A 27,799-nucleotide genomic window follows, 5' to 3' on the forward strand; every position below is an offset into this window, starting at 1 on the left:
ATAATTTGGACAGACTACAACAGGTTTTTTGGATAAAACAGCTTTTTTTGAGCTCTTGTCTAAAGAGGGTTGAAAAAAAAGAACTAGAAACAAATAATCCAATGGCTCTCAGTTTTATTAAATAAGGAAATTTTTATATATTTATAGATATATAAACTATAACGTCTCATATTATTAAATAATTGTGCAAAACGTTTACACGGAGCAGGGGGGAACAGGTGATAGCCTCTACTTCTTTTAGATTCTTGCAGTTCTTTTAATGCATTTACAAACTTTAAATACCACAGACCAAAATCATCAGTATTGTAAAATGGCTCTTCAAAGGCTAACCAGACACTGGCATGAGAATAATTTAAGTGATGGTACACTTGTCTTTTTCCACTTGAAATATTGCAGGAAATACAGTCAATGAGGGCTCTGTCACACCAACAGGCTGTGGGTACATAAGAGGAGTATTAAAGCTGAACACTCGCCACAGAAGTAACCGTGACAGATCTAAAGATCTGACCATTAGGAGTCCTGGAATACTAATGCTTCAGGTAAACTTTTGGCAAATCAAGATCAAGGAACATTTCAACTCTGGAGCAAAGCTTCGCAGAAATGATGCATGTTCCTTCTCCTTAGCATGGAGTTTTAAAAATTACAATAATCAGGTGTTCCTGTTTGTGGTTTGCTTACATCACAGGTATGCTCACATGACACCAAGTATTTTATAACTTTATAATTTGGACAAATTCTTTTGTATGTTCTGACTTTATCATTAAGAATTTCAAAATGCCAAAATGCATAATTTGAGACAAACTGCCATTAAAAGTAGGTAGGAGGGAAACTCACATAGATGTTTTGGTTTAATTTGTTTTTTTTTCCAATGAGGCTCCTTCTACTTGTTCTGAGCAACCATACTCCACACCTATTTTTAAGTTTAAAGTTAAAGCATTTTTTACAAAAGCTAGACAGACTCATGCTAGTAAATAAATTACATGCAGCAGCAACTAGTGCAGTGTACACTTATTACTACAGAGATTTAAGAATACCACATACTGGTTTAACATCCATTTTCACTCATTTTGTCATTAAGACTTACATTATATTTGGGTCAACCAAAAAAACCCAAAGAGATTTATAAAATTTTACAACAATTAAACAGTAATGTTTAATTCTACAAATGAATAAAGCCAACTACTGCGGCTCAATATGACAACAACAGACTAACAGCAGTGAAATCATCTACAATTTACTATACTACAGACATGTATTTCTTACAAAAAACATTAAATAACTTAGACTGACATCCCATAAAGCATTTGTTTTTTGATTTATGAGTTTAAAGTTACACACTTTTAAGTGACAAATTATGTGAAAGTAATATAGCTAAAGATGGAAGATAAGTAAATCAGAACTCCCAGAGAATGCTCTGGCCCCAGTAAAGCACTAAAATCTACTGCTTAACTCTTGTTGACTGCAGTAGTCCGTGATTTTACCTTCACACTTTTTCCCCCCTCATCTAGAATTGTATTTTCATGGATTTTATTAAAATATAGTTTCTAGAACTGTTCTCTTACAGTTTTAAGAACATTTAAATACCATGCTCTCAAAAAGAGCATTTATATGAAGTCATATTTACAATATAGACAGTTATGATCAGGTGTTAATAAGATCAACTCTTCCATGTAAGAAGAAATCTAAGCTTATGCGCTGAAGATTAGTGAACGTGTCAGTGTTTTGAATTGTCTTGTAAACATATCTGAAAACAGACGTGGATGACTGAATTATCACTTAAAGTAATTGATCAGGAAGGACTACATCACATAGAAAAGTTTCATTACCTCTAAGGAGGACTACGTAAGCACAAAATTTGCAGGTTATTTCCACAAGGCTCCATTGCCCATTCTGTAACTATGCGTGGTGGATGCTAAATAGCTTCCTAGAAAAAGACAATTTGCCTTTGAAGTGCCTTAGAGAAATAGTTTGCTGGGTTTGTATTAGCATAGCATTCCCATTTTAAAAAAGGAATTATTCTATCACTAAAACAAAGGTTAGTGAAAATTTAAATGACCGGACAAATCCTACAAAAGTGGGTATCTCCATAAGCCACCCAACACTTCATACAGAAATCTCTGCTTGGTTTTCCACATTAGAAAACATAAAAAACACCTACTAAACCTCTCTTAAAATAGCTTATCTTTATAATTGGAGAAAAATGGAACAAACATTTTTCTGCATACAAATATCTAATTCCATGCAAGATGGAAAACATGAGTGCACAATAAACTTCATATCATACCTAAATAATTTATAAATTAATGTTAGAATAAAGTAAGGTCTATAGCAATTACTGATACATTTTAAACACATGCAGATGAGCTAACAGCAACATTTTTACATAAAGTTTAGTGCAAGAATGTATCTGCTTAATAAATAGACTGAAGATACCTATGTAATGCTTTGAGATGTACACACAGTATCTGTGCACATAAAACCTGGTTGTGAAAAGTTGTCCTTGTTTGTCTATAAACTACAAGTGCCCATTTTAAATAAAAAAAAAATCCATAATTACTCATGGGCTACTTCCCTGTGACACATGGTGTCACAAACATTGTGGTGAAAATGTAATACTGAAGTTAATCTAGAGATTATTTTTTATACACAGTTTTTATACAATCAAGAAAAAGAGATACAATTTGTATCAACAAACAAAAGGTCATTTCTGGCTATTTGAGGCATTGCTCTCAGCTGCTTATACCATGCAAGAGAAGAGAATAAGAATTATTTGCAAATAAAAAATATGAAATGTTTTTGAAAACTGGTCAAGAGTTAAATCTGTTTTCCCCAACTATCATAAGTGTCTGAAGATTTCTTTTTTCCCCATTACCAGAGAGAATAACCAACTAATTAAAACTTCAGTTACTTTTAAACACCAAGGGTAAATACAGAGTCACCTTCAAGTCACCTCATTTCAAATACATAATGACATGGTCATTTTATACATCATCTGTACCAACACAAGAATATTTATCCTGTGTGCAATGATACAGTTATCAAATCTCAGTAAATTAACTGTAGTTGCACCCATAATTGTGGTTTGTTGTTGGTTCATTTGTGGGGTTTTTTTATATGACAGGAACATATTTTGCACATGATAAAGAGCCCACGAGATATTTTGAATCAAACCAACCACTACAGTAACACAAGTGGAGGAAATGATGTAACTTTGTTTCTCAGACAAACAGATAACTAGAAAGCAGCATGCAAGCCATTATCAAAACACCAGAAACAACCCTGACTGCAGCCTCACGTTCTGTGTGTTTCACAGTAAGAAACATTTAGGCAGTGTCACACCTTCTCATGAAGAAACAAAAGGCCATAAACCAGGCCTTCTCAACTTTCATGAAAAAAACTACAGTAGAAGTCAACAAGTCCTAGCTCGAGACATGTCGAGTTAGTCATGGTTCAAAATGTTGAAATATACAGTGGATTCAAAAAAGGGCGTCCAGTCAGTGCAGCTTAAAAAAACCAATAAACGCCTCTTTTGGAGACATTTAGCTACAAAGGTTTCCACCCTGAGCAAGATACCAGTTGCGCAAACAATTGCCACACAAAATTATCTCACCTGTTGAAACAGGAACTCTAAAAGCCTTCGCGAGGCAAATGCACACCGTTGCGTGGATCTGAAGAGCAAGAACCAGGACAGCTTTGCCACAAATCCAAACTGGAGCATCTCTTTTCAAGAAGCAGCCTTCCCCCTCCACCCTTTCTCAAGTTGATCTTGTACAGCCCTCTTGAATGTCAGGCTCACTCAAACACCATCCTTGCTCCCAGAGAAAGGGCTGTAGGTACTAATGAACTTCCATGTTAACATCCCATTTTCACTGCTTCAGGTCGAGTAATCCAGTTTACATAAAACTGGCACTTTACTTTCAGCTTGTCTGGTCACTTGGGCCAGCAGCTGCTCACTCCACGTTTGAGAGGCAATTCTGAAGAGAGAAGCTACAGTTAAACTTTTAGTTTATTGAATGGCACTCGTGCCTTTACACTGTATGTTTTGGTCCTAATTTAAAAAAGTATTTATTTGGGTTCTTTTGGATTGCATCAACATATTGGACGATGTACTGGATATTCAAACTCTTGAGAAACAGGTCTGCAATGTAAGTACCAACAATCATATTGACATTCAAAAACTGAAATCAGTTTTTCCTTTTACAAATTATTTTAATTTTTATCAAATTTACTTTTTCTTCAGTATTTAAGATGCCAGTAGGAAGTGTCCAGTGACAAAGCTGAAACCCTAAAAGTCATCTGGGTGTGTATAGAGCATACTTTTAGAGGCCGATTAGGTATTTATAAGCAAATTGAAAGTGTACACTAATACATGCAGTATAATTGCTAACATTAATTTTGTAGTAACAGCTTTGAGACACTGAATGTGACATAGTTCTTAATGAGCTATCCATGCAGCAAGGTATGCATTTCCTATAAAATACTATTAAAAATCCCTATATTTAAAATCTTAAAATTTGCAATACAATCAACTTTTATATAGTGCCTCAGCATATAATATGATTGCTACTGTGTACAGGATTTTATACCACCTTAGTAGAAAATATTTACAATAGATTGGCCCTTTCATGTAAGTTTTCCTCTGGGTCCTATGTGCTGTACAGTTTCATTTATCCAAAAGAGGCTGTAGTGCTTTAACGCCCTGTTCTTAATTTAGCAACAATCACAGCTGCCAGCTGTTGTGCATCTGTCATGTGGGGATTTTTTTCCATCACAGAAAGGACAATGCTTGGAGGGAAAATATTGCAGAGGTTCTTGTATGTTTGATACTGATGTTCTGGGATGATATGAGGTTCCCGTGGCTCACCACATATCCCAATCCAGGGATTCCTCCAGAGTTGCTCCATCTTCTCGGGCATGCTTCTTACCATGACAGGTTCATAACAGGGCTGCATGAGACTGTTACTCAGTGGATAGGAGTGGTAAGTGTAGGAGTCTGATGCACACGGCAGCGGATCCCAGCTGGCGTGCTGCTCTCGGCACAGGGGTGGCCGTCTCTGCCGTGTGGGGTTACTTTCATAAAGCCGCGAGTCGGAAATACTGTCCATTCTTGTCATGACCAAGGCACGGCTTGGTTGTGCAGTAGACGGATGAACATTTTGAGGCACAGGGTATTCTCCTGGACAACTGGACCGTGCTCCAACAACTGGATGCTGGGCATGTAGGCCTAAGTGGGAAACTGACTGTTTGCGAAGGGTTTGCTTAGGCTCTTCAGTTCCATAACTCTGAACTCTATTTAAGGCTTCATGGTAACCATGGGGAAAAGGCTGAAGACGATTTTGCGATGGCAGTCTGTGGCTCTTCACATTGTCTTCTGGACTGGCATCTGCTACACCCAGATACAAGTCATTGTAAGAGGAATAAGAATCATTACTTGTATGGCTTAAGCAATTGTCAGGACAGGGGCTTGAGTTTCTAGAATACATCCCCTGGTCCGTATCAGCCCCGTAATAATCTGAGTTACGGATACTACTTATGCTCAAGTTGGAGAAATCACTGAGTAAGGAATAATAGCCATGGTCCCCCAATGACTCATATTTGGGATACTGGTCAGTATAGCTAACTGAGGTGCCATGGCTATTGGTGACTAGTATAGGAGGATATTGCACACTGGACATATGTTCCAGTGAGGATTTCTGATGCATGAACTGTGAGGAACCTGGCACTGGACTGCTTGCAGAACGAGTGTTTAATGCACCAGCTGCATGGCTTTTTGGTGGAGGGAGCGTTGGTACACTTAGTGCAGAAACCAGAGACGGGACAGAGCTGGCCTCGGACTTCCGGGCTACTGATAACTTTTCCTCAGGCTCCACAGCTACTGACCTAATGCTTGGATCTGACTGACGTTTTGGGGCAATGCGTTTCACTTCAGAACTGATTTCTCCTTTGGAGCTGGATGGCCCTGTGCCACATTTGGCCAAGGCTCCCTCACTCATAGTTTTCACAGCAGATAATTTGGCACTTATTCGAAGCTCATCCGCTACTGACCTTTGAGGCTGGTTTGCACGTTCTGGGTGATAATATTTACATTTGTGCCCATAGGTGCACTTTTTACCTGGAAGAAAAGTGTTTTCAGGTTAAATAAATCAAAAACTCATCAATACCACCAGTTGCTATCTTTTTTCTTTATATCTTTCACCACTTCTCAATAGTAATATTTCTATATTAACCCCCTAAGGAATAATTATGTATTTGGTCTATACAGGCAATCAGAGACTCTGCTGCCTGTATCAATGTATATCACTGCATCAAAGGCAAGACATACCATGTTTCTTCCTACTGCCTCATGATTTCAATACTGACAACATACTCAGTGCTACATAAAACGAACCAGCTTTAACACAGTTTGTATAATTATTAATCTCTTTCTTTGACTACAAACCCGAATAAAATAGCAAAAGGTGTGTTATCCACACACCTTAATTCTCTGCTACATTGTTCTTATAAATATGTTTATGAAGGGTAGAAAAATGGACATAGTGCTTGGGTGGCAACCTGAAAAATGGTGCATTTCTTTGTTCCACTAATGACAAGATGTTAATTGCTTGCTTCACCTACCTTTAAATGCATTAAATCAATCTGACTTGGGCACTTACCGTAAGGACACGGTTGTTTCTTATGTTCAGGAATAACTGGCCTTTTTCTTAAGAAATTTTCAAGGCTTGGACCATGGCGTCCTAAAGGATCATCAGGAGGCATAAATCTAAAGAAAAAGAAAGGAAACTTCATCAGTTTTTCCCGAGGATGCGGAATTAGCAAATTCCCTTACTTTTGAAGAAAAACCCATACTTGTCATTCACAAAAGAATACATTAGCAGCCGCTCTTCTATGAACTTCTTCCACTCTGGTTTTTCATTTTGAAGATCCCGATAGTTATCATTTGATACAATGATGCCATCTGAGTCGAAAGCAAGTTTCACTATGAATCGATCATCATAGCAAACTACTCTTCTTCCCTGAACTCTTCGAGATGGAGTGAAAACAAGAATTTTTTCTTTCTCCAATTTACGTAAGATTTCTTGATCTGTAAAATAATTTTAGTTGAGCGGCTATTAAAAAGGTTTTAAAATAAAGAAATGCAGCCTTTGAAATATGAAAATTCTTGCCCTCTTTTCTGACGAAGTATTTTGCAATTATATGCAGTCCCCATTATCATTAAAAAATACCTAGAAGCAGAGTGCCATTTTATTTCTGAGGTTTCAAAGCACTGAGTAAATACTCAATATTTAAACTTCATAACCACTCTACAGCTACGTACCTTTACTAAGTCTTCTGAACATGTCAAGAACTCACTTGGTTACTGTATTACAACAGCCTTCTTGTTAGCCTAGAGCAAAATGTAAGTACTTTGTATGGGTCAAAACACATGCTGCCTCTTCAGTGTTCAAGATAACCCTACTAACTGAGTCCCTGGCCTGTTACTACTTATTTCAGACTCACCCAGCAAATAAGACTCAGTTCTTATATGCTTAAAAATGTTTGCTAATGGGAAAATTTTGACTATTGCTTCTCAAAAGTGTTCATACGATCCAGTAATGTTCCAAACCCCACAGCATTGTTTACACAGAAATGCTTGTTTCTTCATCTGTGAAATTGTAGTGTTTTCAAACAAACAGTTGAGTGCAACATCACGCAATGTCACATTCACAGCCCTGTACATGGGACCCATTAGAAAGATGACATTATTTTTTTCTTTTTAACCAAGGGGTCAAAGAAAATCCACGTTACCTGTAATTGGTGCATCAGGTCGAGACTGTTCTTTTCTCCATGCAGGTACAAACACAGTAATATCTTTATGTCCTTTTTCCAGAAACCAATCAACAGCTAGTTGAATTCCCCGGCAGGAAAATCCTTCTTTATTCCCATGGCTGAAGAACATGCAAGTTTTAGAAACAGCAAGGACAAACGTTACATTTGGTTTTGGGTTTTGTTGTGGTGGTTTTGATTGTTTTCTTTCTTCTAAAGCTGCCATGGTCAAAGGATATAAGGAAAACAAAGTCTGTAAAGTTTTATTAGACCTGCTTACATAATTGGAAGAAGACAATTGTACAGAGCTATTCAGCCATCAGATTACAGCAACCCTGCTATTTAAAAACTATAGAAATGGTAAAATTTCATGATCCCCAAAGCAAAAACAAATACGTATGAAGTTTTTCTGTTTTTTCATTTTATTAGCTAAGTTAATGAGAAATATCACTTTCCCTGACAAAATGGGCTTACCTTAAGTAACACCATAAAACGTTACCACAGAAAAGGAATGAACAGTACTAGCTGTCATGGGTGGTAAGTGCTTTTAAACATCTATATTAATAAAATCTGTTTCTCTGATAAGAAACGTTCTACATTTTTTATTAGGACTTTTTATAGGAGAGAAATAATCGTGTCAAAGTTGTTTAAGTCCCATCCTCATGAAAAATTTGCTTTCTGAAACACACAAGAGTTTCTAAAACAGCACACAATTCAGATAAAGGAGTTTAAATTTTAAAAAAAGGCCTAAGAAGTTTCTGAAAGGGAAAAAAGAAATTCTTAAGAGGTTTGATAGAAACCAAGGAGAATCTTAATTAACCATCTTACTCAATCTCTATTTGTATCAATAATTACACTATTTTTAAGCATGAGAAGTGTATAAACCTTGCACTTCTCAGATATTCTCAGTCTGCAGAGCAGATTTTGCATAATTAAGAGGCTTCCATCGTATTAAAATTGTCTTTAGCATTATTCTATGGATTGTCGTTCAAAATTTCACTTCAAAGTTGCTGCTGTTACTGTTACTATTGTAGAATGACAGAGATGTCATTCTCTGTCTCTCTTGCTATGCTCCAATAGGAGCGTAGCAAGATGTTTGCTTTTCCTGGGCTCAGGACCTTACATAAAGTAACCCTGAGGCAGACCAAAGTCAGACAGAACTAATATCCTCTGTATAACTATGAATCACCAGCATAGCCTAAATCCTCACAACTTAAATACTGAATACAGAAGCTGCAAAGTGGCTAAAAGCATTTTTCTTTAAATTTTTACACATTTAGATTTTACAGAATTTAACACCCTTTTAAATTTTCAGATGCATATGCATTTTGTTATGAGTTGGACTTGATGATGCTTATGGGTCCCTTACAACTTGAGATACTCTATAATTCTATAAATACAGCATCAGATTTGAGCTATGCAGTAGTAAGAGTACACACACTTTTCTCCAGTTGCTGCCACATTATGCTCAGGAGTAAGTCAAGCAATGCAGAGACTGCAAATTCAACAGGCACAGAAAAAGAAAACTAAAAAAATGTTAAATCCAGTTTTGATGATGTTGCTTTATAGAAACATCTTTTGGATTGATATGACCACCCCTTGGCACTGGAAAATCCTGTATATAAAATACATTTATAGGATTTGAAGGGTTTATGTATTTCAAAAGTCAGAGTACTCAATACACCTATAAAAACCTGAATTTTTGTGATACATCGAAAAAATAATAATTCATATTACAAATTCTTCTAGAGCAGAAGGCTGATACCAAAGAAATCTATTGTATGAACAGTACCTGAAGAAATCTTCGTATCACTGATCACTAAACAGTCTTTAAATAACTCCCTCATAAAAAATTCTACTTTCTCAATAATAAACAAGTCATTGGATAGTTGAACTCTGTACTCTGCAGACATGTTCAAAACTGGCATGGGACAGGTATCTCTTGATTTAGTGTTGACCTCACAGCCAAGTGTACACAGAATCATAAAATATCCTGATTTGGAAGGGACCCAAAAGGACCATCCAGTCCAACTCCTGGCCTTGCACAGGACACTCCAACAATCCCACCACGTGCCTGAGAGCGTTGTCCAAATGCTCCTTGAGCTCTGGCAGCCTTGGGGCCGGGACCCCAATGAGGTCTGACCTCAGTTTCCTCTTTTCCAGGCTGAACAGACCAAGTGCCCTCAGCTGCTCCGCACACGGCTTCTCCTCCAAACCCTTCACCATCCTTGTGGCCTCCTCTGGACACTCTCTAATAGCTTCATGTCTTTTTTATATTGTGCTGCCCAAAACTGCACACAGGACTCAAGGTGGGGCAAGCACCACAGCTGTGCTAGTGCAGGTTTAGCTCATGCATTATCCCTGTACCGACAGTTAAATTACCTGGAATCCTGAGCAGGCTCGATCAGCTGGAGCCCACATCCTGTGAAGTTCACTGAATATCATCAGCATACAGAGCATGTAATTTTAAAAAGAACCAAGTTTTCCTCCCCTGTTTAGTTACTTTTTTTAAAGTCCAGAAGCAATTTTCAACATTGTTCAAAGAACTTCAAAAAATTAAACCATCCACACAAAAGCACACTACAGGTAGATTTCTGGAACAAAAGACTTGAGGAGAGAACTTGGGTTTAAAAGGAGGGGAGGGGAACTGGAATACGGATTACATAATTACATAATTAGCATAATTAAAATCCTAGACTAAAGAGCCCATAAAATAAATGTATTTTCAGTGTAACAGTATACACGACTTAAAATGACTTTGCCGTCAACACTGATTTTTCTTATAAACATTTTAGTGATTTATTTATTTCAAACATTGTGACAGGCAGACCCACCTCATGGCAACATTGCTTCCATCAATGACAATTGGCCTCAAGTTATCGCTGTTATCCACAACTTCATCTTCCAGTGACAATTCAGGGCTTGCAATTTCCTTTGGGCAAGGGCCTCTTGGCACCAGAGTACTGGTGGTACTGCTGGCAGTGCTTTGTCCCTCTGACTCACTTTTGTTGCCAAGTCTCACAAGCTCTGCTAGAACATCATTGATGAGTGCATCTGCTCCCAGTTTATTCAGTACAGCCTGGATCTGATCTCCTGCATACCCAAGCTTTAAAGCAAAATCCATTTTAGCTTGGTATTCCTTGTCCAAATTTGTTTTGCATTCATCTACCTTCAAGTCTTGCGTGATACTGCTCTGTGAAAAGCTTGGGCGATCCAAACAAGGGGACCGGCAGAGTGGCCTATGTGGTTTGGTGGAAACCTCCTTTTCTCTCCACTGAGTAGTGCTACAGCTGCTTCTGAAGTATGGTTGTTCAGGCTCACTTTCTGAGCTCGTCCATTCCTCAGATTCAGCACTGCATTCCCCCGCATCTTGTTCCACATTTCTGTCTTCTCTGGAGTGCCTCTTCTCCATTTTCAGCTTCCCTACCATAGACCAGGCCGTCATCACGTTCAGCTTCCAGCCAGAGAGCTCAGTTCTCTTTCATTTCCAAAGCCACCTGGAATTCATATTCAATAGCATCATGGCCAGTTAAAAGTTTACACGAGGCTGGAGTCAATTTGCCTTGCTTACTGTGTTCTGGCATAAACACCACCAACATGAAGTTCCTTAAAAAAAGGGAGTAAAGTTAAAAATTAGGTTTCAAGCAATTCTGCAAAATACTCAACTACAATGATTTTGTTTACAAGTTTGTTTACAGTAGAAGTCCCTAGTCATTCACATTTCTATGTAAAACTGATCATAATAAAGCCTATAATTACATTGTCTCTGTAATCACAAATTAAACTCTCCCCCCCCAATTACCCTACCTACCAAAAAAAAAAAAAAAAAAAAGACAATTCTCACACAATAAAATTACAGCTGGAATGAATGGATTATCTCAGTAATATTTAAGGATAATAAAACAGAAAAGGGTGACCCACCACTTTCACTAGAAAGCTGTCTTTTACTGCAGAAACTGCCTGTCTACATTAGCAACAACTGTCCAACATTCCAGTGTGCATGAAATTTAACACAAACCCTTTCAGCCTCTTTTAGAAAGGGTTTGCTATCAGAACCAACAAGTTAAACTGGCTGCTAGACATGTAAAGGTCAGTAACAAGATGCAAAAATATCCTACAAGATGATCATCTTGTGCTGTGTTTACTGTACCTATTGTACTGAAAACTCCCAAATCAAGGATGGATATTACTGCATTTTGTCAGAAAGTCAGGATACAAACTTGTAATTCTTGTCTTATACGAGAAGAATATTTGTTCAAGGAGTTCTAGGGAGAGGTCTGACTAACTAGAAGATTCAAGTTAACCTGTGAAGGGCTTAACTAACATCATGGAGATTTTGAAAAAGTTTTTAAAAGCAATTGCGCATACAGCAGTATATATTTTACATAAAATGGTAAACTAAGACCTATATAAAAATGCAGGTAATCAGAGAAAATTGATTATCAAAGTAATTGGCTAGAGGCCTACTTTCAGAAAGCTGCAAGTTCCTCTCCTCTGCAGAACAGCAGATTGAGAATGCAAGATCCAATGTGAATAATGAAAAATAACAATAGTTTTGAAGAAACCATTTATTTTAAATCCACTTTTTAATTATGATAAGTCTTGCTTTTTGCAGCATGGCCAGTTATCTTTGTGCTGGCAAATGCTGCAGATATAAGCTGTGGGTGCATGAAAAGCTCTTTCCCAGGATTTCTATAAGAATTTTTATGACTCTCAAAAGAGGCACAATTTTGGCACTGGAGCAAAGATTTGTCAAAGATGCAGTTTCTTAATAAGCTCCTCATGCACCCAAAAGCAGCAAGCAAACAAATAAATACATAAATAAATAAATGTCTAGTTCATGGTCTTAGGGGGAATTGTTGGTCACCGCTGTAACTAACAATAAATTTATCTCCCTTTCATGCACCTTTCTAATCTGCTCTCATATCTCTCACATCCCTTCAGACTATGAGCAAGCATTAAAAGAAGACAATTTTTTCCTCAAAAGAGCATGAGCACTCAGCCAAGCACATGAATTATTTATATGCAGAAATTATCAAACATACCTGTATTTTCAAAAATCGGATTCCTATTTCCACAAGAGACCACAGTGGCTCTTATTTAATTACTGTGGTTGACCAAAACAGCAAATAATAGAATAAATACTCCCTTAATGTACAGCAGTGTAACTCCTTTGATGTACAGTAATGCCAAAACTAGGGACTAAATGTAAGTACTGGGAGTCTGCCCTGGTGGCAAAGTTGCATCTAGTGTAGCTGCAAGAAGAGCATCTCTGTCATTGTTAATTTTATTTGTTTTTCTTTCTAAAAATAGAATTTTAAATTTTTCCACAGAACAACGTTCAGTAGATACCAAAATCAAAAGAATAATAACAGAAATGCTGACATGCAGGAATATATCAATTTAGTGATATAGAGCAAATATAATAAACATAAACCCAAAATTTTATGTAGTAAAAGTATCTTCTGAAAAACAGTACAGACATTTTACAAAGCATTATAAGTGACAAAGGAAAAATGAAAGAATCACCAGTGTGAACATAAGTCAGAGCTTATTCATGCTGCGTTTTCATCCTTTTGGTTTTAGGTAATAAGATGGTGAAAATTGCAGCCCCTGATATACCACTCATAGAATCATAGAATGGCCTCTTTACCTTTTGGGAGGATCTCTCCTAATTCCTTTGGGACAATTTACAGGTGTTTCCCTGCTTATTCCTAAAATGTTGGTGTTTCCTGGCTCCTCTCTGACACTCAGAAGCACATCCTTTCCCCTCATTAATCTAGTTTAAAGCTCTGCCAGTAAGTCTCAGAAGGCTTGCTTTCTTGACTATTTCCCTATATTAGATGGTGGGTTTCTGTTGCCTATGAGAGATTTCAGAGAACAACAGCTCTAGAAGAGCAATAAAATTTGATAATCAAAACCATAAAAATGTCAAAGGGTCTCTGAGACAGGACTGTATTGGCCTAAAAACAACAACAATGAATGCTAAATTATCTCGGTGAAACAAAGATTATTAATCTGCAAACTCTTTATACAGTAATATATAATTACTGTAAGCAGGAAAAACAGTAACATTCCACAAGACTGCACTACAAGTTATGCAAACAAAAACACAAACACATGCAGAGACAGCTGCTCAAAAGCCTAATTTCCTTAGGAAATGAAGCTAATTAAGGAAAGTGCTAATGACTTGTATGTAAAAAAAATCCTAAAAGGTCAAGTTTTGAGTCAATCAAGTTTTTTAATAAAGAAGACCCATATATTTCATATTTTCATATATTCATATTATTTTCATATTTTTTTCAGCCTGGAGAAGAGGAGGCTCAGGGGGGACCTTCTGGCTCTGCAACTCCCTGACAGGAGGGGGGGCCAAGGGGGCCCCCCTATTAATAGCTTAACCTGGAATGGATTTTAATTAGGTCTTGTGTATAACCTTGTACCGTGCCAAAACTGAAAAAAAAAGGATATGTAAAAAAATTACTGTGTAAGAAGGTTTAAAAACAGGTTATCAGCACACTGCATCCACAGCTTACAAAATATTTCAGCTAAGGGACACTTTACAATACGTGCAATAAGACTAATTTTTTTTCAAATTATTGACACTATACTGCTTTGGCACTGGACAAACAGTATGATTCTGTTGGTCCAAGTTTAAAGAGCTCCATTCTTCTTTAGAAGTTGTCATCTCTCTAAGCTTAATGTCACAAGAATGTTTTTGGCCTTTGTTAAATTTATCATGCCTGTTCTTCCACCTCTAGTAAATGCTCCTAACCCCCTTCCCAGTGGAAATCTTATAAGACTGATAAGCCATGTGTTCTTAAGACTGGAAAAAGCCTTTAAAGTATGATGAAGAGAAAGGAGGTTGTTTGGGTTTTCAAATTTACTGCTACCTTCTCCACTGGTTTTATTTAACAATTTCTTTTCCAGAAGTAATCCATTTAAGCCAATTTTTAGAAGACCAACTTACATTATCTTATAAACACATATATATTAATTTAAACTACCAGCAAAATATGTTCCTTCCCAACTGGAAATTAAATCAACTGGACTCACTCAAAGAGACTGTTATTACTTTTTTTTTTTTTAGTAATAAAGTAATCTGGGTAACACTGTCACTATTGCTTTCACATTTAGATTTTTCAAAGGTTTTTTTGGTTAATGACAACTGTATAAGTTTTGCTCTTAATTCTGACCACTCTTTTTTAGCTGGAAAATAATATATCTTCTTGCATATAAACTGATTTTACCATTTTGTTGCATTATCTCAATTCCACATACATATTTCCAGTTTTCTGTTAACATCATATAAGCAATTTATCATAAATTTCATTTGTCCTTCCCTGAAAGTAAGATCTTATTTTAACAAGGAGGTATTTTGATCATAGTTAAATAATTCAGAATTCAAAAAAAATTTTTAAACGTACACAGATATTTAATTCTAAGAACAATTCACTACTGTTGGCACACTCACTTCTGTCATGCTTACAAAGAAAGCAGCTCAATCCATGGGAGGAAACAGTTCTGTATATCTAGAACTGCTCTCTGTCAGTCCTGTGTTGTGGTTTACTATTCTTTGGTTGCTAGTGATAGACTGGTGGATCTATTATGAAAGCTCCTTCTATGGAAACACCCACTTCTGTGAGTCATCCTGGAGTTTCTTGTCTTTTTCATTCATGGCAACCTTTGTTTGAAAGCCACTAACTTGGGAAATTTTAGCTGTCTCATCTCTCTTTTGGATAGCTGTAGAAAAATATGTGGTCTGTGATGTCATATTCACTGTTTCAAATATTTTAGATGGGAATTAAAAATCTGCTAAAAGAGAAAGAAATCTCTAGTTATCTTCAAACTATTGAAAAACTATATCACAGTGTTTTATAAAAATCTCCTTTTCATATCCATTTAGGATCTTCTGAGGAAGGCACTGGAAGTGAAAAGGTCCTGACTCTATCAAGTTAGTTCTTTCTACCAGGATATATCACAGATCTTACACACACACCCACACAAAAAAAAAAAAAAAGACACAATTCCTAGATATTGTAATTTCTGGAAAAGTAAGGAGTCTTTCTCCTTCCTCCAACGCTGAGCACACAAAGCCAATCTCTGAAAAGGCAACATTTGTCCAATAGGCTAGATAATCTGTTTTAGCATCAGCTGCCATGTTGACAGAAAAGGAGAGAGGCCATCTCCAGAGCCCACCTCTACAACTATGTGCACTTTTGTACAAAGAACTCCTAGGAGAAAAGACAGCTTGCATCTCTCCATCCTTAGCCAGTTGCTCCCTCTGTGCAGCTTAACTGTTCCATTCTACTGCACCCACAGAACTGGCATATTGTGGGATTTGTTCCCAAATGCATAAGGTTAAGATTTTTAAACAATGAAGGTCAACTCATTGTTGGGCCAGGAGCACTGAAGCAAACAGACAAAAAAAATCAAACTACAACAACAAAAATATTACAGCATAGGACCAAATTTCCCCACTGACCATTGAGAGAGGGCACTGAAGAAAGGAGTACTGTGTTGCTCCTAAGCCGGCAAACAGCAGAATGACAAACTAAGCAAGAGAAAGTAGCAGCGGCAACTAACACTACTTGAACACAGCACTCTTCCTGACACCCTCCAGATTAGAAATCAAGACTTGTAATACCATCCTTTTCTAAAAAACCAGCACTACTGCAACCCCTCAAACTACTTAGTCTCACTGTTATCACTACAGATTTACTATGTGTGTTCACGGAGTATGATCCAGACCCTTGTCCCTAAGCCAGCTCTCAACAGTGACAAAAGAAAAAAATTGATTACTAATTGTCCACAAATTGCAGTCTTTCCCCCCCATCCCCAAATAAATCTGTAATTCTATTCAGGAGCCCAGGATCACTACAGTACAGATAATATCTCTTTTCAGTCAGTCAGTATTTTGATCTAACAAGCCTGTCAGTCACTGCCTTTGTCAATGCCAGTGATCCAGATGTAATCAGTACTACCACTCGGAAAATGCTCTGATGCCCTGTACTTGGAAAGCTGATGTCTCTGCTCTGTACCACTCTATGTCAGAAACAATATCTGCTCTCAGTTTATTTTGGATTTCTAGTTAAGTACCTCTACTTGCTATTGCTATCTCTCTATCTACAGTGTGACAAACATTCAGTATGTTACCCCTTCTTAGTGGACCACATGCTTCTCCTTCAAATAAGAGCGTCATCTATTATGTAGACCTATCAGGAAAATAAATGAGTTTTCTGCATGTTCAAAGCATTTGAGCTCAGTGACTTGAATTCATCACTTATCTCAGTTATACAACTGTTTCATTTGCAACAGTCAAACTAAAGAAATTGCTGATTAACTCTTAAGTAGGAACTTAAGTTCCTTTAAAAGAAGCTCAGTGTTGCCAGGAAATAAGGAATGAATGAGATACTGACCAGATTCTACATTGTTACCTCAAATACAAGAAGACCAAGTCAACACTAAACTTTTCTAAAATGAAAGAGATGCAGTAAAGATAATATTTAAAGTGATAGTCTGTATGTAATATGCATAATTTGAATACATATAGTCTAAAAGAAAGTATGTGCAAAAATATAAAACTTCTTTTTAATACAAGACTATTTGGTAGTTTGCATTCTGCACATCCATATGAAAACAACTCCTGGCTATTAATCTTCCTCCTGTTTCCTGTTTTAAGTGACAAATTCATATAATTTCTTTGATGCACGTAAAAACAACCACAATTATTGCCACATCTCCAAGAATACTTCCAGTCAGCAGCAACATATTTATGCAATTAACTCACTGGCATTTAGACTTTAAAAAACCCATCATAAACAGCAACAGTATAGTTTGTTTGTTTGTTTTTCCACACTGCACCTCTCAGAAATTCAAACGTGATCTTGCTGACTATTGACAATAACAGAGAATTTCTTTTCTTTCTGATTTACATTATCTAGGACTGGTAGTGCATTTGTACGTAGGGATCTCAATCAGTCCCTTGCCCAAAGAATATACAATCTAGAATTATGATGTCAGGCTGAAATATCAGACAGACCACATGAAACAGTTTGGTATTGTTTCAGATCACTGTTTGTCCAGACACCTTTAGAAGGCAGTACTTTGTGGACACACTAAGGGAGTTATGGAGAGGTGTTAAAGGGGAAAGTGAAAAGAAATTATGCATTTAATATGCACATGTGCAAAAATACACATACACATCAAAATAAGCATCTTAGGAAAGGATCTCAGTTATAAGTGAGAGCCGGGACAAATGTTTTGGTGGATTAATGGAAAAAGGAGACTCAATCTGGGCCACCTTTCCTGGCCATAACATTGAGAAATCTCAGAAGTAGCCTGTCTGCATGGATCTAAGAAGACAGCCCAGTTTAAGAGGACTCCTAGACTTCAGGCCCACGTATGCAGGAGAAATAAAAGCAGTGTTTCAGCCACTTTTAGATTAAATCAGAAACTGAACAGTCAGGGGGAATTGTGAAATTCTATTCAAGTCAGGAGTGTGAGCAAAAGGAGAGATCTGCAGATGAGAAATCTGCAAAGCAAATAAACAGTTCAAGCCCTTTGAATTGAATCCCCCATAACATGGTATAGACTAAAGACTGAAAGGTCTTTAGTGATAAGACTCTAGGACCCATTACAGAAGGAAGTCAGAGGAGTGGAGGAGGACAAAACAAAGAGACAAAGTGATAATCTCAACTCTGCATACAAAATTCTTGCTTGAAACACATTTCTCAGGGTAGTATCAGACTGAATAGTACAAGTGTGAACTGTGGATTACATTTAACCTAGTGCAAGCAATTCATGCATCATGTAGAATAAAATTACAGCTTTCAGGAAAAGTCTTCGGACAGGGATATCTTAGTTGACCTCTTTTTCAGGAAACAATAGGTGATCCACTGAGAATTCTCTTTTATCACATTGCCTTTATGCTCACTTTTCCCTTACATACAGAAAAAAAATTACTGGGGGAAAAAAAAAGCACTAACTATCAATTAACAGAACGATCCTTGCAGATAATTTTCCACTTTTTTGTTTTCTTATTGCTTATACTGTATACTTTTTAAAAGTTAGTATAGATCCATTAAGGAATTATCACACTGTTGGAAACTATAAGGAGAGACAAAGAGAAAGAGAAGTCTTTTTTAAAATGATTCAGTGTTCAGGGACGCTACAATCAACAGATCTCCAGCATTGTACTGTGCTACAGCACAGACCAGTGCTTCCTGTAAAGAACTGTAAGGCACTTCCCCAGGACGTTTTTCTGATCCTTAGAAACCTCCCCAACACGTGACTAATTGCTATTTTAACGACATTACAATTTGAGCCTGCACGACACACACGCACAAAGCACCAACAAACCAACAACCACCAAAATGCATTGCACAAGTCTTCAGGAATGTGACAAAACAGTATTTATTAGGCAGTAGTTATTGTCAGAGGATACAATCCAGGAGCAGCTCAAGATGGTCTAGGATTTTGGATTAGCCCTTGATTTTGAAAATCACATTTCTACAGTGCTCATGAAAAAAGTGACACAACTCAACATTGGTGTTTTCATGGCACTGAGGACACAACTATCTTGTTGTATTCTTATCTCAGGAGCAGTACAGATATTACACATTACTGCTTGCTGCTCTGAATATTTTCTGAGGTAGTGAATTATTTTATCTGCTGAGAAAGCCCTTAAAGTTGACAAAGTATATGAGTCACAATTAAAACCAGTAGCTTTTTCTCATTCTAATTATACACTTAGGTGATACACATCTGCTGAGACAGATTCACAGCTGAAGAAAAGTGGAAAAATATTCCAAAATTAACATTTGGGTATTTCAGAATGAATGAAAAACTGGAAGAGTCGTACTGCGTGACATTATAGGCAATTATCTCTTGTCCTTAATAAAAAGGCAAAGAGTTGGAGCTTTGTAGCATTTTGCCTGTATGTATATATACCTCGAATCACTAGATTTTCATATTTATCATGATTTAAACAGAGATAACAGGAACACATTTCAGTTTACACATGCATATAATAATACATATATTGTAGTTCAACAGGAATTAATCACTTTCACCAATTTACTTTTGAACTTTAGAATGAATTATTTTCAGCATGTAACAAATGTGGTAGCCTAACTTATCTAAATTACAAATGTTGCAACACTGTAGGAAAACAGGATAAAACAGGCTTTTGAGAAAATTTTCCTATTTAAGTTGGCCATTTGGAAATTAAAGTGACTGCAGAATTTGATGCTTTTAGAGAACTACAATACTCATAATTTGTAGTCACAGTTTCAAACTGTATTAAGACTGTCCTAAGAGCTTTCATACTTAGCAAATAACACTCAGATAAGCATCAAGTTCAGTGACAGATGTATAGCATATATATTTTGATACAGCTTCCATAAAAAGTCCAAAATACATACAAGTGAAGGAAAACAAGTATATTAGGCTTTAAAACCAGCTGCTTTTTGATGCAAATACTTGGCATTAACATCACTTACAATATATTTTGCTCACTGAGAAGTGAGGAATGTTCTTAATTTAAAAAGAATACTCTAATTTTAAGATGCTTAAGATCGAACACCTCTTCAAATCCTTCTTGTACTTTTTAACCTAATAAATTAGAGATGGTCTAAAGTAAGATCTGAGCACAGATCTGCAGTTAATTTATAAATTTAGAAATATGTATAATCAGTATTTGCAGAATATGCGCTAAGTCAAGTAGCATTTTTAACAGAAGCGTTAAAATGGCAGATCAGACTTTTCAGTCCCTTGATAATCAGAGCCACAAAAATGACAGCATTTTGATTCAGTTTAGTTTTTTTCTTACTGTACTACGCAATGTCAGCCTCAACACATTGCTGGGAAGTCTCAACACTGTCATTCTAATGAAAAGAGAAACATTAAATTCACACAAATCAAAGGCCTAATATTGTACAGTCTTTTATCAAGTGAAACTCAGAACAATATAAAGAAAAATATTTTACTTTTTCTACTCTGACTTCTCTGAAAAAAAACACTAACATACATTAAATCTAAAGTAAAGTACTAGCAGCTTACACCAGCAGTGAACACCTTGTCCTTAAAATTAATATTGAAACAGCAACTGAAAAATAGCCTGCTAGCTGTGGTTAGTAATAATTTTTATTTAGAAGCTTCCTCCTTTCTGAGTCAATTCAGAGGTAGTATTTTAAAAGAAAAAGAAATTTGCCAGTTCTGTTTCTCCATCTGTCTCTCTCCCTCCCTTAACCACCTTTGGAGAAGAACAATAAGGAATGTGACTTAGCACTCTTTTATTAGAGAGGCAAAGGGCAAGGGAAGATTTTTCAGTGTTGGCTCACTAATCCAGATGAATGTAATTATTACCACCACCCAACCCTAAAGGGGATATTCTTTCTTGACAAATGCTGACAGAACACTTTTAATGGTAGAAAAAGCTCAGCTGTGCAGAGAGGACTGAATTTGAGGAATCCATACACCAGGATATAGAAAACTAGAAATTACTTTAGAAATACCACTAAGCTTTGTCTTTCTGATCTTATGTATCTTATTGTGCCTTCATGTGTCTTGTCTACACTGAACAGTGATGGAAAAAACCCACCATATGCACACACATATAAATAGACAGATAGATAGACAGATAGATAGACAGATAGATAGACAGATAGATAGACAGATAGATAGACAGATAGATAGACAGATAGATAGACAGATAGATAGACAGATAGATAGATATGGCCATATATATATATACACACATAAGTTCTGATTCTGTCAGTGTATCACTTCATAAATTTCACAGACCATTCCAGAAAAGTAAAATAGAGTTCTCCCTTCCCAAATGCTGTAAATGTTTAAAAGTCACATGGTTGTTCTCCTTCCTCACCAACCCCTAGCCCTGAAATCGCTTTACCACAGTTGGCTCAGTTTAAGAACATCATGAATGCTGTTTGAGAACTCTGGAAATTCAGGGGCAGTGCCAATGATGCAGGGTAAGCCACTGAGCCAGCAGACCAGGTAATTTTCAAACTGGATGAGAATATCTGTGGATATGAAAAACTAGATTTGTGAAATCATGCCACAGACTCTTAACCAAAACACCTAAGCTAGGAACCTAATTGTCCATGACTCTCCCTAGAGTATGAAGAAGATGACAGGCTCATCATGACAGCTGGAAAAGGGATTGGGTAGGAGTTTTTCTGAAGGGAGAGTTTGTTTTTTAAACACAGATTAAATTTACAGTGCATCTCAAAAAAACAATTGCACCTGTGAAAAAGGGGAACAACATCCTGCAACACAAAGGCAAGAAAAAAAACAATCATGGTAGACAAAAATATCTTATATAAGCATTGTCATGAAAGAAAGTAATTGTACAACTACCACTCTAGGGACCTAAGTTTCTCACTTTTCTTTTCAATACTGCTGAATGCGAGTGATTGGTGTCTGGCTGGACTACTGCACAAGGCATCAGATAGTGACAGTGTCCTTCAGCAATGACAAGACAGCTGAATTATATACAAGAGTCACCGCTTATTACTTCCCAGGCTGTGAAAGTTAACGAGCGCAACTCTGCCTTTTTATGTTCTATTTCATCAACATTAGACTAAATATTACATTTCTAGTAATCAAGACTTAAAAAAAAAAAAAATAGACCCTTAAAAAGAACATCTCATTATTTGCCACTGAGTTGCCACAAGTTACAAAGTTAGATTTTTTTTTTTTTGGCTGACCTTGATGAAAACTTCCTCATTCAGCTAAGCAGAAACGGTACCGAATTGCACTGTTACTGTGCTCAACCTCCCCCTAACAAGCAAGACACTAAACAGAAAAGCACAGCACTGCACTGCATCAGAAAGAAGACCTCAAAGACAGTGCTCAGACCATTTCAGAAAACGCCAGGAAAAAAAAAACATGAACCTACCAACAGACACCAGGGAAATGAGTAAAAGCATTTTGATTAGCTAGAAGTCTGAGAAAGTATGACCACTTCTGGAAATCCAAAATAAAACCTATTAAATACTAGGGTCATAGTAGATTTAGAACATTAAATAGAACAATGTATTCTTTACTGTGCAAATATGCAATTAATCCTTTGGCCCAAATCCACAGCTTTTACCAAGAGATTTTGCCAAGAAGTCATTTTGCTTCAGTGATGACTACAGGATTTAACTCAAACCATACAACAGAAACAGTACCACAGAATAGAAAACTTGGTAGGAAAGTATCTGTTTTTACTGCATTCTTAGCATATTATAGAGTTTTGTTAAACTGAAAAATAGTTCTAAGAAACTAAAATAACACCTCAATGTTCGAGGTACTTCAAATTTACTTCAGTAAATACTTACAGTGATCATTAATACACTATGTATAGGACTATACATAAGAGCAAGCTGTGTCTAGCATGTCACAGAGAACCTGAAATTGCTTGTGAAGGAATCAACAAGGGAGGGCTGGGTTGGATCTCAGGAAAAGGTCCTTCCCCCAGAGGCTGGTTGGGCACTGACCAGGCTCTCCAGGGCAGTGGGCACAGCCCCAAGGCTGCCAGAGCTCAAGGAGTGTTTGGACAATGCTCTCAGGCACGTGGTGGGATTGCTGGGGTGTCCTGTGCAGGGCCAGGAGTTGGAGTCGATGATCCTTGTGGGTCCCTTCCAACTCAGAACATTCTGTTATCCTACAAACTACAACCCAAGTACGAATTGAAAAGAAATGCAAAGCTAATATAAAATTTAAGCAACTTGCCTCAAACTTCATTAATTTTGTCACTCTCATAAGTATGAATTCAAAAGGACAGGATGAATAGTTGGAATTATACATAGAGGAAGCAGCATTTTAGCTGTTTCTTAAGATACATGATTCCTGTATGGAGTTAACCCAACCTAAAAAGAACAGGTAGCACTGAGCAAAAGACAAGTAAAAGTACAGGCCAGACTTCTGAAGGGAAGGAAAAGGAATATTTCTATTGCATTAGGTATTTAACCATATTTCCTAGGACAGGAAAAAAAAAAAGAACTATACAGTAAACAAACACCTATAGTATCCCTTTTCCACAAATATTCCCTTTCTAGTAATCTTAAGGAGCTACAGCTAGCATTATTCTGTTGTCCCTACTAAGGCAACATTTACACTTCAGTTGACAACATAAAATAAGAGCAGACACATAACCCCTTAAATATTATTTGTGGGCAATTTCTAACAAACTGAGATAATTAATTTAAATCTGTGACCAAAGCAATACAGTGGTTCTCCTAATCCACATTCTGATTGGAGGCCATTCCTACTACCTAATCTGCAGATCTAAATGACTCATTAATGCTCCTGGAAGGGGAAAAAAAAAAAGTTGTGATTGCAGCTGAGTCAAAGACACGTCAAGGATGGGTTGCATCCTATCATCTTAACTTACACTAATTCAATTTGTAATGGAATATTTAGAACAGTACTTTGAAATAAACTAAATGTTCCTTTAACAAGAAATCTCATCAATCTTCATGAAACCTGAAAAACAAAGGGTATTCTGATTCTAAAGATCTCAATATACTGGACAGACCCTCACATGCTCTGCCATTCAACAAGAGGATTGTAACTCAGGATGTAACTCACCTGTTAGGACAGAAGCTTTCTGATAAACTGAAACAACCACTTTAGAAACTACTAAAAAATGCCTAAAGCACAGAAAGACACCTCGCTCAGCTAAGCCTCAAACGGTAGCTTTACTGAGCGTCAAACGCTACCTTAATGGAAAACAGCAAGAGGAGCTTAAAGGCATCTCGTGACTTTAGATTTTCACACCTGTTACCGTGCTTTTGAAAAAACAAAGTCAGTCCATGGCTAATTAGGTCTGCTTTCAGCAAGGGACTAAATGACCACTTAAAGGAGGTCCAATCCAAACTGATTATTCTTTTACACTAAGATTCCTTCATTCTTACAATGACAACACTGTTCATTTCCAAGGTGAAGAAGCTGGAAAGTCATCATCAAAAGACAACAGAAAAACCCTACCATTTGGATTTGAAAGTGAAAACAGAAAATCCCCATGCTCCAGCAACTAAAGGGAGATCTAAATAGGGCCAAGGCCTGAGGAAGGTTTTTGTTTTGTGTGATAGGTTATTTGTTTCAAGGGGTGTTTTTTTTGTTTGCTTTTTAAATCAGGAACACGTAGAAATCAAAAAAAAAGGAGACTTGTCAAAGAGGCGGAAACTAGTATTTGATCTTAAAAAAAAGAAAAAGCATAGAGTCAGGGGTTTTAGTTTGAAATAGTCGCTTAGTTTTGACTTTATGTGATTTGACAGAGGTGTCCGTGCGTTCATGAAAGGAGTGCATACAGTAAACTTCTTGTGGATGTCCTCACTGAACATAATTAAGTCTAAACCTTTGGCTTTAACCTTAGGTTGATGCTCTGTCCCTGTTATAGCATTCCTCTCTAGTCAACTGAAATAGAAGTTGACTCAGCTAATCAGAATCGATATTAATCTTGATGAAGGGTCTCTCTCCAGATGGAATCAATATGGAAAAGGAGCTGTTATATTTCGACTATGGAACCAACAAGCACCTTGGTCTATGCTGGGATTTGTAAAACACTTTAGTTACACTGTACAATGATATCCTAATGAAATTCTAGAAGAGGCCTGCAACAAACCATGTAAAGCCTAGGTTTTATTTTGACAGGGTGAATCCATCTGCTTTTTAGCAAGCAATGTCAAAAATAATTCATGTAAGAAAATTAAATACAATAGCTACCTTTACAACTCAAAGATACTTCGCTAAAATACTTATTTAAATATAAAAGAACATATATATTTGAATCAAAACTGCCAGCTAATGAAGAGTTATTATGGCCAGTCTCATGAATAAATTGGCCACCTCAGAAGAATGAAATGACATCTCAGGAGATGCTATACTGCTTAGCTCTGCACTTCCAAATACACTTGCTAACTCTGAAATACATCAAACACAACACCTACATATCATGGCAGCAGAAAGCCTACATCTGTAAAGGTGGTCATGGTATTCTTATTTCCAGATGAATTATCTGTGTTACCATGAATATATCATATCAAATACAGCTTATCAACAAAAAGGGACAGTTCACAGGAAATAAAAAAACCATCCCACATTACACATTTACATTAACAGACGTAAAGCATTTTAAAAGTACCAGTATCATTAGTCAAACACCCTTTTCATTTATAATGTCTAGGAAAAAAATAGCCTTTTACAACAAAATTACAAAAAGTGAAAAAGTGAAAGTTTATATATTTAAAAATGTATCTTAGTCCAGCCATGAACACATGGCTCTTCAAAGCTCTTTGTGTCTAGCAGATTCCATGATCGAAGGAGGACAGCATTCTCAGAGGTGTGTGAGGCAGGTAGCATTACAGTCATTTGGTTTTTTTCATTTTTTTTTTTCAAATTATGAGATGGACAAATCAATATATCAAACTAATTTACAATGTGGCAACACCTGGGAACTCCTTGCGAGTTTATAAATTGCTTTTCTTCACCTTCTCAAGCCCTGCTGCCTTCCTCATTCCCAAAAGCTCCAATGCTTCTGCTCTTGATGTAAACAGTAACAAAGTGCAAGTGACAGAAGCAATTTGTTTTACTTCTGTTATTCACAGATCTATAGTAGAATTATAAGTGTTTAACAAAATGACATTTCAGTTGCAAACTGTAAAGTGGCTAGGAAAGTCAAATCCAGCAGATGTCTACAACGGAATAATTTGCATTGGAAAAGGCATCCAGAAAGATCAAAGAACAGAAAGCCAGAACTTACCTAATTCATAGCTGTTGACAGTAAGAATTCACTTTCTTACTAGTTCATCAGCATATAAAGTGTCATTGGTATCCATTCATCCGCTTAACCCTTTTTCTGTCCATTCTTTCTGAACGGTGTGTTTGTATGCAGTTAGATTTTCTTTTTTTTAAAATACATCTTATAGAGGTCATTCAAATGAAAGTGACTTAGGAAGCTTAACAGACTGCTTCTTTTAAAAGTTGCTAAATATTATTTCAGAAGATAAATATATCACAGGTCCAGAAAACATCAACAGCCACAAGACTAATACATGGGAAATATATATCACACTGAAGAAGAAAAGACATATTCGAAAGGCAGCCAAATGATTCTAAATTTGAAGATGACCTTGACATTCCCACTAACCCATTTTTCCAGCAGGAAGCCAAGATAATTTTGTAAGTGACATTAGCCACACTTGTGAAATATACCTTTCAGTTCTACATATCATAGTTTGTTTATGACATCCGGCAAGCAAAAGATATATTTCATCAGTAAAGGATAGCCCCTATACAAAAAAGACTACTTGACAGGCTCTTCAATTTCAATAAACACACCAAGCACAAGAAATCAGATGGACCTGGAATGCTGCACACTCAGAACTACTGATAGGCATAATGGAAGTTCATAAACGACCAGCATTTTTGTATTCTTCTTATTCTTTCTTCCCATTTATGACAACACATGCTAATCACTCAAACACATTGCAAGATTAACAAAAAAGTAAAACAATATCACACGTATCTCAATAAACCTGAATTTAGATTCCCACCTATCAGAAGATCCAATATAGCTTTTGATTCAATTTTACTGTTTGTTAACTTGTGAAGGAAATATACAGCTCTTGTGAAATATAATTTCGGAATTATTTAATGACAACTGGAACAGCAGATGGCTATGAAAAAATAACATTTTTAAATTAACTGATCAGAAAAAGCATCTCAAACCTCAGGTATATTGTATGAGTGAGCAGTTCCTTATTCACAGTTGCACTATAAAGCAAAATGGAAGGATGTAAGTTGCACGCATCAGGTACCCTCTACAAAAGTAATTTCCTTATTTCACCACCTTTTTTCGCTAATGTAAGTTTCTTGCTTCTCCTGTTCAGACACTGAACACCTTCTTAAAACAGCGCGGTAAGGCAGCCTTCGCAATCCCTCCTCGGCGTTTAAAATTACTTAAAATTGCTAAATGAAACCAGGCCAA

The 27,799-nt window shown here is 36.7% G+C and overlaps 1 protein-coding gene across 3 annotated transcripts in view; it reads right to left on the bottom strand.

Annotated features, from left to right (window-relative positions):
- Positions 1–94: 94 nt before the first annotated feature.
- Positions 95–27,799, bottom strand: part of ZC3H12B (zinc finger CCCH-type containing 12B) — a 28,651-nt gene continuing 946 nt past the window's right edge. For 2 of the 3 annotated variants that reach the window (XM_027723090.2, XM_027723095.2), the window contains exons 2-6: positions 10,638–11,409; positions 7,786–7,925; positions 6,847–7,081; positions 6,654–6,760; positions 95–6,112 (exon numbers count right to left, since the gene is read on the bottom strand). In XM_027723090.2, coding sequence (XP_027578891.1) covers positions 4,692–6,112; positions 6,654–6,760; positions 6,847–7,081; positions 7,786–7,925; positions 10,638–11,248 — 2,514 coding nt within the window. In that variant the 5' untranslated portion in view covers positions 11,249–11,409 and the 3' untranslated portion in view covers positions 95–4,691. Of the gene's footprint in view, positions 6,113–6,653; positions 6,761–6,846; positions 7,082–7,785; positions 7,926–10,637; positions 11,410–27,661; positions 27,798–27,799 lie in introns of those variants that run through there. The other variant, XM_039378104.1, reaches the window with a different exon arrangement.

The sequence above is a fragment of the Pipra filicauda genome, unplaced genomic scaffold (genome assembly GCF_003945595.2).
Source record: "Pipra filicauda isolate LSUMZ 115617 unplaced genomic scaffold, ASM394559v2 scaffold9_size5747161_pilon, whole genome shotgun sequence".
NCBI lineage: Eukaryota > Metazoa > Chordata > Aves > Passeriformes > Pipridae > Pipra > Pipra filicauda.